The sequence below is a fragment of the Polypterus senegalus genome, chromosome 4, assembly GCF_016835505.1.
Source record: "Polypterus senegalus isolate Bchr_013 chromosome 4, ASM1683550v1, whole genome shotgun sequence".
Classification (NCBI taxonomy): domain Eukaryota; kingdom Metazoa; phylum Chordata; class Cladistia; order Polypteriformes; family Polypteridae; genus Polypterus; species Polypterus senegalus.
In genome coordinates, this window is record NC_053157.1 from 28,126,003 (window position 1) to 28,141,236 (window position 15,234).

Here is a 15,234-nt window from a genome sequence, read left to right on the forward strand (position 1 = left end):
TTCTTGTATCCCAGATAGGTTGCCAACATGACAGTAATGCTTTCTCCCTATCAGATGGCTTCAGCTATATTTATTTATGAACTCATTTACCTGTTTAAAATCAAAAAATAAAGATCACCGTGATCCACACTTCAAATCTTTGGTTACACCAACCGCATGTTAAATAAGGAAAGTACATGTTGCCCTCTCTCAAATTAAATTATTTAATTAAAAAGTATCTGTTTTGTTATTAGTATTATTTATTCATTATTGTTATTTATTATATATTTATAATTCCATTAATGATTTATGAAGAAAAAGTTACATATTGTTATTGCCCCTTAATATTCCGCTCAAGATACAGTCGTAGGAGTTGAGTAACTAAGCATTTTGTTGCATATTGTACTGTATGTTTAATCTGGATGTGACAAATAACATTTGATTTGATTGACTTCAATGAGCATGGTAACATCTTCTCAGCTCTTTATAAATGAGTCCGTTGGTACCAACTGAGTCTATGATTTAATGGTTAATTGTGAGCTCCGTCCTTTTCATTATTTCTCTGCGTTGAAAGACAAGAGCACTGATAATTATAAGTATTGATGGGCTTACTGACACCATTACTGGGACCCTTTCTTTTGTGCGGGTCTCCTTTTTTTTCAGCAGAGAACAATGTACTTCTTAAAAACATTTCCTCCTCCTAGGTCTTATGAGTGCTATTTGTGTCCTTCTGTTGTAATGATCAGATGGCAGACTGTGATCCCGTTCCCGAGAATTGCTTTTACAGACCTTGTTAAGTTTGCATCGAATGCATATTTCATCTGCTGTGATTGATGTCTGTGGTCTCAGATTATAGAATGTTGGGTTTGTGGTTGCTGTTGAGTTTGCATACCTCATTTAGCATTCCCCTTCATAAATGTTTTAAGTCCCACTTGTCTATTGTAACGGATGGCACACATTGGCTGGCATCCCAGCCAGGGTTGAGCAGGAAACCGTACCCAGTCGGTAGGCCAGTGTAATGGAAGGACCGAGGGAGATGTTGTCTGGTGAGCGTTTTCTTTCCTGATACACTAGATGGCAGTAGCCCTGGGATTTAGTACCCATTTGGATACCCACAGGGTATGCTGGGAACTGGAGTCTCGAAGTACAGCCCTGTTGGGTTCCACCAGGGGGTGCTGCAGGAGTTTACAATCCCAAATTCATGGCTTTCACCTGACCCGAAAGACCAGATTTGTGATTTGAACACGTCTCTTATCTAATGTGAGCAGCACAGGCAAGATCATGGATTTGAATGATGTCGTCCCCACCCAGTTTGTTCACACTGCCTCTTTTTTATGCTTTTAGAAACTCTTCAGACCCCTTCACTTTTTTCACATTTTGCTATGTTGCAGCCTTGTGCTAAAATCGTTTCAATTCATTTTTCCTACTTCGGGCAACACTCATTACCCCATGAATGACAAAGGGAAAATATGATTTTACAAAAGCTTGCATAGGGATTAAGAAATTGGCATTTGGAAATCAAAGATGAGAGGCTTAGCCCCCTCATTTGACTCATGGTGTGACCAAGAATAAGTCTCTTCACATGACATTATTTAGTATTTTGACAGATGTTTTATGTAATATATGGAGTTATATTGTCTGTTGTTTATATTACTCCATTATCATTAGTTCAGTGGAAGATATGCAAGTAAGAATTCATTATACTGAATAGATATAACATGTGAATGCCACGGAGGATGGATGGGCATCCCGACTGGGATGAAGGGTATCTGTTTGCCCAGCCAGGAGGCCATAATAGAAAGACTACATGCATGGAGGCACAACCTACCCAGGTTGCCTTGCAATCCTTTTCCTCACTGGGATAAGGGAAGAATGGACAGACTGGGTGAAGCAGGAGATCAGGAGTAGTTTATCCTCCCAAACAGAAGGCGACAGTGTTCATCTCGGCTGATCCCAGTTTGGACACCCACAGGGCTGCACAGGCTATGGAGTGTGGAAGCTCAACCCTCGGGTGCCATCAGAGGGCGCTGCTGGGGGAGGACGTCCCTGCTATCCACATGACCCAGAAGTTAACAGCAAAACACAGGGAGTTTGGTAGGAATCTGCCATCTAACCTCAGGAAACAGTGGGCAACACTTACCAGGAGGAACAGAAGGAGGGCAACACCATTCTCTTGACGAGTAGTTACGTCAAATTGTCTGTGTTCACTTGGGAATGTGTAGTGATAATTAAAAAGCTTTATTTTGACCTGGAGTTGTGTTCAGATAAAATTGTGTCTGAGGCCTTGGAGGATTAGCAGCTCCCTAAACTGTTTACAAACAGTTAACTCTTTTGTAAGTCCCTTTGGATAAATTTAAACGTAAATGTGTAACTGACCTTGACTATGTACCTTGAAGCCATTTTTTTCTCTGTAGAAGTTTAATGTAAAATAACATTGCATACCTAATTCAGGAGCTAATCCTGAAAGCATTAGAAACAACAACAACATTTATTTCTATTGCAAATTTTCATACAAATGATGTAGCTCAAAGTGCTTTACAGGATGAAGAAAGAGAAAAAAAGACAAAATATAAAAATAAAATTAGGCAATACTAATTAACATAGAATAAAATGAATGTCCAATGGCCAGGGAGGACAGAAATAAAAATACTCCTGACATCTGGAGAAAAAAAAAACAAAATCTGCAGGGGTTCCGAGGCCACAAGACCACCCAGCCCCCTCTAGGCATTCTACCTAACATAAATGATCTGAAACAGTCCTCATGGTATTTAGGGTTCACGTGGAAGAACTTGATGATGATGGTCATGTTGACCTCTGACCTTCAATCCATCAATGTACTTTGATCGGGTGGTGAGGGCACAGATCACCACCACAGAAAACCAGAAAAAGAACAGCAGAGAAAGTAGGGGTTAGTACGGATTGTGGAGCCACCATAAATTATAAGAATAATTAAATGCATATACAGAGTATCAGGATTAAACTAAAATGAAGCTATGAGAAAGCCATGTTACAATAACAAGGCAGGAAGCACTCCTGAATGGGTCACCAGTCCATCACATGGTCTGCTCACATGCCCACCCACATGAGACCAGTTAATCTAACAGGAACACACTGGGGAATGTGAGAGGAGAGCCTAAGTACCCAGAAGACTGACTACCTGAAGTTCATTTCAGACAAATGAAATCCAATGATGGAAAATTGAAATTGTAATTACAGAGTCTTGTCCTTTCCTTTTCAGCTCAAATCTGTCACCAAATCTTGTAAAAACTTGGTTATTTGCTCTGAACATGCCAGTTCTTCGCTGTCGATTTGCTAACGTATTTAAGCCGATGTAAAGCCCAAATGAGTGAGTCAGTTACAGCTGCAGAGTTACTTTTTTTTTTTCGACAGTGTAATGCGTCCTTGACATTTTAGTACTTTCAGTCTCAAGCTCATCTCATCAGCTGCTGTTTTACTTGGCAGGCAGGGCTTGTCCCAACTAAGCCGTAGGGGCACACTTAGCCTCGACAGACAGACACTTGATCCAATTTGCTGAAAGGCTAAGCCCACAAGAACAAACAGTGTAAGAGCTTTGGGACCGCTGCTGCCTCATTCAGGTGTAAGACTTAGTGCACCTAAGTATATGAACATGACGGTTAATGAGATACAGTGCACATTTACTGTCACCGGGCTGAGAGGCGCTGACTACCTTATAGCTAACTTTTTATCATTTTACTCTTTTTCATCTGACATTGGGCACAATTATCTGTCCTTGTTTAGCAAGGTTTTTAAGACGAAACTAGCAAAGATGTTTGGAGCTGAGACAGTAAAAAACGTAATAGGTGGCAGAAATGAGAATGTTGAGATTAATTTGTGGAACTGCAATAAAGGACAGAATAAGAAATGAGACAATATAAGGCAGTGGGAGAGACATCTGAGAAAGTACAGGAAAAGAGGTTGAAGTGGTATGGGCATGTGATGAGGAGAAACAATGAAAATGTGGGCAGAAGAGAGATGGGAATGGAAGAACAGGGAAAGATAAAGTGAGGGAGGATGAAGCAGAGGTGGATGGATAAAGTAAAAGAAGATGTGAAGGAAAAGGGTCTGACTGAAGAGGGATGCAGAGCCAGGCAGTAGGGAGAAACTTGATCAAGCACATCGACCCCACATAGAAGTGGGAAAAGATGAAGAGGAAGAAGAGGTTTAACAATTTACTAATCTAGGGGCTTTGGCCCCTGCTTGCTTCGCTCGCCAACAACCCTGGAATGTGCTACGCGCCACTCACTTCGCGCCTCTGCCGCACGTATTGCGAAGAGGGGGGCTGAATGCACCCCAAGGAGATGCGGTCGCTCCACTGAAGCCCCCTCTTAAACGGTGATACAATGGGAAACAAATAGTTTTTTTTTACCTCCTCTTTGCTCGATCAGGTGCTGGTTTGCTGCTACTGCTGCCATGCCTCATGATCTGCATCTCGCACCGTGTCCATCTTGCACTTGTGCTGTATTGCATTAGACAGGTAGGACAGATGTACCTTAACATGGTGCTTAAAGACAATTGATATTGAGTTTATTCATCCAAAATTCATCTTTTGCTTTTACTTGACAACATTTAAGATAGTATTTTACCTTTGGTGGTGACTTTGCTGTCAGGTTAAGATGTTCTCTTTTCAAGAAATTTTAGCTGTTAATTAGAGCAATCAAATGTGAACACTCCATGTCTGTTTTATTATGCATATTTGCAGAGATCTGTTTTCACTTTGGCATTAAAGATTCTTTTTCTGTTAATCACTGTCAAAAAAGCTAAATTATATATATATATATATATATATATATATATATATATATATATATATATATATATACACTAGGGGCTCCACTCACCAACCCGCACCTGCAAATTTGCATCTCTGCCGCATGCGTATGTGGATTTCACTTTCACCAAACAACAAAACTTTTAATTCTCGTAGATATGTCTCTTCATTGGGACGAAACACTACTTTTCCCTGATGGCAACACAAATTTGACGATCTACAAGTTTCCGACTTAAAGTTTAAAGCCAAACAATATCGAACTTACTTCTGTCATATCACCTATGTCCATATATTCAATCTCTTTTCACTTTTACCTTTTCATCAATATTGCACTGAATTTTGATTCTGTGTTTGGAATTACATCGTGACAACGCAACGTATAACTGCCCGTGAGTGAATATCATTTCTTTCTCTCTACAAGAAATGTGTCTGACAATAGCATTCACACAAATGAGAAATTATTTCTCTCGCAGGATTTCACTTTCACCAAAAAACAAATCTTTTAATTCTGTAGATACTCCTCTTTGGGCAGAAACACTACTTTTTTTTCCCCTGATGGCAACACAAATTACACAATCTTCAAGTCTCCGAAATAAAGTTTAAATCCGAACAATATATTTGATCTCTTTTCGCTGTTCAGTTATTTCACCGAGTAATAATTTCCATTTGTTTGTGGTAATGTGATCTTTACTATCCTTTTTTTGAGACATTCGGATTTTCGTACTTCCATTACCTCTAACCTGCCCTGCATGTGTATCGTGCCAACGTTTTTGAATTCTTTACGACGTTCTACTTTGTCGTCTACTCTTTGTCTGTTATTTCCGGCCCCAGGTGTGGTTAAATTTCTTGGCACAACATCTCGTCTCGCAGGACATGAAAGTATCTCTCTGAGAAAATCATGTCTCGTCTCCTTCCAACCTTCCATGATTTTTTTTATAATAGAGAGTTATGCAATGGGCATTACAGTAATCAAGAGTTTTTATTTAGTCGTTTAGCAGAAATTTGGCTGTGAACATGATTTTTGTACTGTCTGCACTAGCCAAGAAGATTTTTGACAAAAAACAGAAGACAAAACGTAGTCAGAGACGTTCAAAGTTTGTCAGCCAGTAGACAATCCTGTCTTTAATCAAACTAAAAAGGGCAAAAGTGAAATCACAGTCAACACTCAAAAAGAAATTGATCTTTGTCAGCCAGAAAATTAAAGACTTTATAGGTTTTTAACCGATCTCATATAAATTTTAAGTCAAAAGACCTATCATTAATTAGTCATATTGATGATGTCATTGTCGTGCCATTCTGGGGGATTGTGGGAAACATTACCTAGGAAACAGACAACACAAAAGTCCAAAAATTAGCAGTGGCCACTTCCATATAAAATGGCAATGAAAGATAACATAAAAAAATAACAAAGACGTCAGGTAAAAGAGCAAATTGTACAAATGGATTCCTTGGGACTGAAAACCCCTAAAAAGACAACGAGAAGCCCTTGATCACATTAGAAAAGAGTACAAAAAAATGAATCCATTTATACATTTCAGGTGCATTTTAATATAATGTGTTATACCAGGAAGGGTGCTGGCAATTTTATTAAAGACAAGATATTTTTATTACAGTAATATACTGCAGTATATGCCATGTTGAAGAACATTGGGTGCATTGTGTATTATTTTGTAAGGATTTCATTGCAGCATTCCTTTAAACATTTAATTCAAAGCTTTGATACAAGTACAAGCTGTTGGCATCAAAAGTTACCTACAAGAAAACGGATCTCAAGTTGGTTATCCAGCCAATGACAAGGAATACAGATAGAGGAGAAAGCTTCTCATGGAGTGAGGTTATCAGTGGAGACCCTCGGGGATCTGATTTAATGACATAGATTTTGATATAGTTAGTAAAATACTAAAATCTGCAAATAATACAAGGGACATTCAAAAAGTTTCCGCACTTTTATATTTTCGTTGGAAACGGTGAAGGCGGGACAAGTAGTAATTGGTCATGTCTGAGAGTGTCATGTGACTAGTTCTGTCTGGCAAGCCGACTGCCGTTGCAGTTTAGTATAAGAGTTGTCACCCAGTGGTGAAGATGGCTGACAAACTTATAAATTCCACCAAAGAGGAACAGCGTTCTGTCATACGGTTTTTGTGAGCAGAAGGTGTCCCGGGAGCACAAATATATCTCTGCATGTGTGCTCAGTATGGGAATAAAGTTCTCTCTCACTCTATGAGTGAATTGAAATGTTCAAAAATGGCCATACTAGTGTGACGGATGCAGAGCTACATGTGGTGATGATGTGAAAGCAGCGGTGCATCAGTGGCTACACGCTCAACCAAAAACATTTTTTGCTGATGGCATTAAAAAGTTGGGACAATGCTGGGAATATTGCATTGCAAACGAAGGTGACTATGTAGAAAAGTGATGTCATTTGTTTTTGAAATTCTTAATAAATAGAGTTAAAAAAAGTGTGGAAACTTTTTGAACGTCCCTCGTACATATCTCACGCTTCCTGGTATTAGGTGTCACTCGTTATGAGAACACACCACAGGACAGAGCTCCTTCCCACAGTGCTTGTAATCGTCTTCATTAGCTGAGAAACAAGGATTTAAAGTGTTAAAAACAATTCAAGAAGACCTGAACAAACTTCAGAACTTGGGGAACACTTGGAAAATACGGTTTAAAGTATAAATGTGGACAGTGCTACATACAGGCAAATGCAACGTCAATTATAAATACAAGATGGGAGACAGAGAGCAACTTCTGGAAAGGATGCAGGGGTTTGTGTTGACACAGCATTCTCATCATCTAAAAAATGTGCAGAAGCAAGTAAAAAGGCAAACAAGCTTTTAGGTTATATAGTAGAAAGCGATTAAATATAAATTGAGGGAATTTATGCTTAGACTGTATAATCCACTAGTGAGACCACATCTGGAGTTTTGTGTGCAGTTCTGGTCAGCACGCTACATGAAAGACATAGCAGCACTTAAAGCTGTGCAGAGGAGAGCAACAAAGTGCATCCCAGGACAGACTCCGAGAATTAAACGTGTTCAGTCTCAAGCGGAGGAGACTGTGTGGACACCTAATCATCCAGGTATTCAAAATCATCAATGGCATTGATAAAGGAGATCCAGCAGAACTCTTTCAACTATACAGTGACTCACGTACTTGAGGACACCAGTGGAAATTAAGAGCAAAAGCATGAAGGACTGAAGCTGGGAAGAGACTTCTTTAAGCAAAGAGTTGTAGGAGTCGAGAAAAAACTAATGAGTCATGGAATTGAGGCAGAGACCTTGACAACCTTTATTAGCTAAACAAACTGACCTGATGGACTGAATGGTCTCTTCTTGTTTGTCAAATGTTCTTTTCACATTTTGTTACACTGGTCAACAACACTTTTGTCCCAAGGATTGTGATGGCTGTTCTAAGCATAACTTATAATGCTGATCCAAATATGAAGTCAGACATTTTATTCTATCAAGTGCACCTGACACCTTCATATTTTTTATTATTTGGGATAAAAATATTTAAAAAATAAAAATATATTTTCAAACTTTAATCACTATTAAATTATTTTTTATTCACTAATGGAGACTTCTGGCCATGAACACAATGTTGCCGAGTGGCATTTGTTCATTAACTCCTCCAAAGTAAGCTTGAAAGCTCTGCTTCTCCATAACAGAGATAAATTTCCTTCTCTACCCATAGTACATGGCTAGTAACATGAAAGAGTCGTATGAAAACATGAAGGTTATTTAGGAAAATATTCTTTATCAGAAACATAAATCTGTGAAGATCTATGGTGGGATTTTAAGAGAGCTCTGTGAATATCCTCAAGCATCAATACGATGATGTAGTGTTCTGAAGATGAGTGAACCAAAATTCCTCCAACAGGATTCTAGGGACTGATATACAGAAATTGTCTATTTCAAGTTTCTGCTAAAGGTAGTTCTACAAAATAAATAAATAAATAAATGCCAGACAGAAGAACTAACAGTTCAGCTGGGTCTCTTACATAGGCAAAGCCCCCTGTTTTTTAAACCCAAACTAGCCTGCTAGAATAACAAGCTGGCAAAACCCATTATGAGATGAAACGTAGCAAAGTCAAAATTAGGAGATCAAGACAACCAAGCACCAATACCAAAAATTTCGGACCAAATTCATAGTCAAAACATTCTCAATATAATGCTTAAACTGAAGATCACTAGAAGAAGGAAATGCCCTGGACAGTGCCAAAAACAATGTCAGGTATCAATGAGCACAAGGTCCTGGCTTTTAAAAATGGTGTGACCGAGCAATCACAGGACCTGCTTCCTTAACAACAGCCACTCAAAATGGCTTTGTAGCAAAACAAACACATCACAATTATTACCATATGCCTACAGACAATAACTTTTGTATAATCATAACCATACAAGGAAACTTTCTGATGTCCAAAACTTTCAAAAATATCAACAAGACCTTGCACAGGTGAAAAAAAAAAACTATTTTTGTCTGCATCATATCAAGAATGACAAAGTAGAGTCGGTTATGGCTTTGCGATCATTTAAGGAGTATACAATTCTTCTCTACTTCTCTCTCTTTAATCCTTTAATGGTCCATCGGCCACAGCTGATGTCCCAGCCAATAGGTCATTGTAAGTGCCAGTGACTCATGGATGTGGACCAGGACAGTCTTCCAAAGGTTTCAATCAATCTATCAAGGGTATGCCTTTGATCTGCAAGATCTTCCTTAATTTCTTGGGCACAAGGACCTTCCATTGCTTTGGACTCGGTGTGTGGGAATCTGTCTTCAGGTATTCAGCAGATGTGACCAAACTACTGAAGGAGACATGTTTGTATTATTTGTGCTGTGGTGCATAGACTGTCACACCTTGAACTGATGCCTTTATTTTTTCATTATTGTTAGTTATGACCTAACATTTAGAGCCACAGAACTGAAAGAGAGGGTACTTAGCTTGTCATTGCACTATCTCTCTATACAGGTATGCATGTATTTTTGCAGTTACTAATGTCATAAAAATGATTTTTTCCTCTTTTCTAGGAAGAAAAAGACTAACTACTTTATAGTATCGTTGGCATTTGCTGATCTCTTGGTGGCAATAGTGGTAATGCCATTCGCAGCGGTGGAGCTGGCAACAGGCAACTGGATCTATGGAGACACCTTCTGTCTGGTGCGGACTTCCCTGGATGTTATGTTAACAACCGCGTCCATCTTGCACTTGTGCTGTATTGCATTAGACAGGTAGGACAGATGTACCTTAACATGGTGCTTAAAGACAATTGATATTGAGTTTATTCATCTAAAATTCATCTTTTTCTTTTACTTGACAACATTTAAGATAGTATTTTACCTTTGGTGGTGACTTTGCTGTCAGGTTAAGATGTTCTGTTTTCAAGAAATTTTAGCTGTTAATTAGAGCAATCAAATGTGAACACTCCATGTCTGTTTTATTATGCATATTTGCAGAGATCTGTTTTCACTTTGGCATTAAAGATTCTTTTTCTGTTGATAACTGTCAAAAAAGCTAAATTATATATATATATATATATATATATATATATATATATATATATACTAGGGGCTCCACTCACCAACCCGCACCTGCAAATTTGCATCTCTGCCGCATGCGTATGTGGATTTCACTTTCACCAAACAACAAAACTTTTAATTCTCGTAGATATGTCTCTTCATTGGGACGAAACACTACTTTTCCCTGATGGCAACACAAATTTGACGATCTACAAGTTTCATTCTTTACAACGTTCAACTTTGTCATCTACTTTGTCTTTTATTTCTGGCCCCAGGCGTGGTTAAATCTCTTGGCACAAAGAGTCATCTCGCAGAATGTGTAAGTGTCTCTCTGAGAAAATCATGTTTCATCCAAGATTTTTATATATATATATATATATATATATATATATATATATATATATATATATATATATATATTACATATATATTATATATATATATATTGTGGTAGATAGGGGGCGCTCTCGCTCCCTTGAACCCCTGTCCACAACTCCAGACACCAGGTAAAAGTCTTCAAGTTGACTTTATTAATTCGCCGCAGTGTACAAAACACCCTTTCCTCCACAATACTCATAAATACACACAATAATCACTATAAACTAATCCTCCAGCTCCCAGACGCGTTGCCACCCTTCCACCCAGTTCAGTTCACCATCTGGGAGCTCTCACAGTCCTTTTATATATCCTGACCCGGAAGTGTTCCAATCCCCAGTCCATGTGACTCTCAATCACTTCCGGGTCAGGTACAAGTTCTTTTCTTCACCCCAGAAGCACGTCATTCCTCTTGTCCACGTGTGCTTCCGGGGCGTAGGGAAAATAGCTATTGTTCCTCCCTGCAGCATTCCCTAGTGGCCCCCACGGCATCTAGCAGGGCTGCACATGAAAACTACATTGTCCAAGATGTCCTGCTGGTGTTCTGTGGACCTCCATACTGCAAGGAGGGCTCCATCTGGCGGCTTGGGGGTATTGGCCGGGATAAACGGCCGGCCATCCTCCACATTATATATATATAATATGCTATACAGTATCTGCCAGATAATACGAAGATTACATCAGGTGTGTTTCACCCTTATTGGGGCTCGTCAGGTGTACACATTCTTTGCATCCTTTTACGGGGATTAAACCTCAGATGTCAGCACCTGAGGCAAAGAGTATGTAGACCCCAATAAGGGCAAAACACATATTGCATATCTATGATCTTGTTCTCGCAACTGAGAGGGTGTGGCGGATGATTGCCTACTGGCCGACCAACCACAAGCGTTACCTGGTAGGTAACTACCCAAAAAATCAGATTGCAATTCCGACCTAACAATATATATATATATATATATATATATATATATATATATATATATATACACTGCTCACAAAAATTAAATGGAACACTTTAAAGAAACACATTAGATACATCAGATCTCAATATGAAGTTGGATATCTATACAAATAACGACAGGGCAATGCAAAAGGATGCAAAGTCTTTTAATGGAAATAAAAGTTTTCTGCCTACAGAGGGCTCAATTGTGTAGACACCCTAAAATCAGAGTGAAATGAAGATGTGGCAGGCTAGTCCATTTTTTCAAAAACTTAATTTCTGCTACTCAAAATGCTTTTCAGTATCTTGTATGGCCCCACGAGCTTGTATGCATGCTTGACAACGTCGGGGCATGCTCCTAATGAGACGACGGATGGTGTCTTGTGGCATTTCCTCCCAGATCTGTATGAGGGCATCCCTGAGCTGTTGTACAGTCTGAGGAGCAACCTGGCGCCTAATGGACCGAAACATAATGTCCCACAGATGTTCTATTGGGTTTAAGTCAGGGGATCGTGAAGGCCATTCAATTGTTTCAATTCCTTCATCCTCCAGGTACTGCCTGCATACTCTTGCCACATGAGGCCGGGCATTGTCGTGCATTAGGATGAAACCAGGACCTACTGCACCAGCGTAGGGTCTGACAATGGGTTCAAGGATTTCATCTCGATACCTTATGGCAGTCAAGATGCCGTTGTCTAGCCTGTAGAGGTCTGTGAGTCGCTCCATGGATAAGCCTCCAAGATCATCACTGACCCACCACCAAACCAGTCATGCTAAACGATGTTACAGGCAGCATAATATTCTCCACGGCTTCTCCTGACCCTTTCACGTCTTTCACATATACTCAGGGTGAACCTGCTCTCATCTGTGAAAAGCACAGGACGCCAGTGGTGGACCTGCCAATTCTGGTATTCTATGGCAAATGCCAATTGAGCTCCCTGGTGCTGTGCTGTGAGCACAGGGCGCAGTAGACATTTGGGCCCACAGGCAACCCTCATGAAGTCTGTTTCTGATTGTTTGGTCAGAGACATTCACACCAGTGGCCTGCTGGAGGTCATTTTGTAGGGCTCTGGCAGTGCTCATCCTGTTCCTCCTTGCCCAAAGGAGCAGATACTGGTCCTGCTGATGGGTTATGGACCTTCTATGGCCCTCTCCAGCTCTCCTAGAGTAACTGCTTGTCTCCTAGAATCTCCTCCATGCCCTTGAGACTGTGCAGGAGACACAGCAAACCTTCTGGCAATGACACGTATTGATGTGCCATCCTGGAGAAGTTGGACTACCTGTGCAACCTCTGTAGGGTCCAGGTATCGCCTCATGCTACCAGTAGTGACACTGACTGTAGCCAAATGCAAAACTAGTGAAGAAACAGTCAGAAAAGATGAGGAGGGAAAAATGTCAGTGGCCTCCACCTGTTAAACCATTCCTGTTTTGGGGTCATCTCATTGTTGCCCCTCTAGTGCATCTGTTGTTAATTTCATTAACACCACAGCAGCTGAAACTGATTAACAAACCCCTCTGCTACTTAACTGACCAGATTAATATCCCATAAGTTTCATTGACTTTATGCTATACTCTGATTAAAAGTGCTCCTTTAATTATTTTGAGCAGTATATATATATATATATATATATATATATATATATATATATATATATATATATACTGTACATAAATATATATATGTACAGAAAATGTACAAAGAATACACAATTGCCAGCTCCACAGCTGGCACATTGCTCTTTTTGTACCTGAGAGAAGGTTCACACTGAGCACATATGACAGACCTGAAAGAGTCTGGAGACACCATGGTGAATTTTATGTAGCCTGCAACATCATCCAGCATGACCAGTTTGGCAGTGGGTCAATGATGGACTAAGGAGGCACCTCCACGTGCCAGGCTACAATACCCTGACTGATGTTAGTTACCAGGATGAAATCCTCATAGCCATTGTCAGACCTTAAGCAAATGCATATATGTGTGCGTGTGTGTGTATATATATTGTAACAAAATCGACTCCAGACCGTCACAAAGATTTGGGGCAGCCACCCATATAATATGTTCCTGGCTGCAAAAGGTTTGAAAAAGGTTTGCAATGTTTATCAAACAGAGTCCAAAACAGAACTGATCAAGTGGAGGTAAGATGGTGGTTTTAAAGGTTGGGAGAGGAAACAAAGTCATCCAGGCCAGAACCGGAAGTGACATCTTCGGGACTGGAAGTGACATCATCAGTGGCACCGGAACCAGAAGTGATGTCATCAGTGGTGCGGAACCCGATGGGATTTCCCAAAAATGGTCTGCAAGAGACTGAGAGAGTCAGTCAGCACACTCTACCACCCCCTGGTCTGGCATAGTATTACCGTTACTTAAGCCCTTTAGCTGCCTCCTAATCGCACATGTGTGACAATATATATATATATATACACACACAGTATATACTGTATATAGTCACATATACATGCATGAGGTAACCCTCAACAGATAAGCACCTCCACCCCAGGGCAAGAGGGGTCACTGTTGCTAACCACCTCCTTGTTTCCCTTGTGGTCTTAAGTGGCCTAACCAGGAAGATGCATAAGATGTATGAGTAAGTCTCTTCCCGTATCACAAGCCCTGCCCCTTCTGGGAAAGATGCCATATAAATGATAACCATACTAGAAAAGATTGGCTTTGACTCCCAGGCATCAGAGAGAGAAACACTGTCTCAATCAGAGTGTTCTCTGTTTGTGTTACTTTGTGATTGTATATGGCAATTGTGAATTGCTTTTTGTTGAATCAGACATAATTTGTTTCATAATTTCAAGTAAGCAGGGTTACTCCTTGTGTTCCCCAACTCTTGAACATGTGCGCGTCTATTTATTGATTGACAATATACAGAGTAAAGATTCCCAGAAGGTGACAATGGTTATTTAGAGGATTCAAGATCCCCAAGCTACTAGAGGATAATATGCATTAGTCTATCAAGGGTACTAGGAAGGACAGCCAGTCTGACCTGTGACCAGTACAGCACTACAGTGGGAGGAACATGCAGAAATGCCTGGAACTACTAGGAAAGTTCTACTCATACATCACAGGGGCTTTATGAAGTCAAACAATACCCAAGAAATAATTACAATGGTCTACCCAGAAGTGATAAGGAGCCAGGGCTTAGAAACGCCTTCTGGATGACGACCTTAGAGCTGGGTGTGGACTGGATTGACAGCGAGGAATGAAGGCCATGATTGTTGGAATATAAAGAAGGGAAGGTGAGAAGGAGTGCTTCCCTTGGGGATATCTATACTGGGTATCCACGCAATGGGAATAGCTAGGGACCATGTAACTGTTTAGGTAAGGTTGGACAAGCACTTATTTTTGTTATTTTGTGTTTAATGTTGTTTTTTTAGTTCTTCTGTGTTAACAATTGCTGTACATTTATTTGTTTGGTTAATAAACAGCACTTTTTCAATTAACCTGGACCTCCAAAATTTCCATGGGTTCAGAAATAACACAAAAGTGTCCCCTTCAGATTACTAAATATCAACAATTATATCTATATTCATATATATACTATTTAACCAAAAGTATGTCAATATCCCTCCAAGGTATTGAGTTCAGGTGTTTCATTGCTAAAAGGTGCATAAAATTGAACAT

The 15,234-nt window shown here is 39.9% G+C and overlaps 1 protein-coding gene across 3 annotated transcripts in view; it reads left to right on the forward strand.

Moving 5' to 3' along the window:
• si:dkey-247m21.3 (5-hydroxytryptamine receptor 4) overlaps window positions 1–15,234 on the forward strand; it is a 333,240-nt gene that overhangs the window by 128,373 nt on the left and 189,633 nt on the right. For all 3 annotated transcript variants that reach the window (XR_005633290.1, XR_005633289.1, XM_039750378.1), the window contains exon 4: window positions 9,803–10,003. Coding sequence is in view for 1 of the 3 variants with exons in the window: in XM_039750378.1 (XP_039606312.1) it covers window positions 9,803–10,003 (201 nt within the window). In the remaining 2 variants the exon portion in view is untranslated. The remainder of the gene's footprint in view (window positions 1–9,802; window positions 10,004–15,234) is intronic.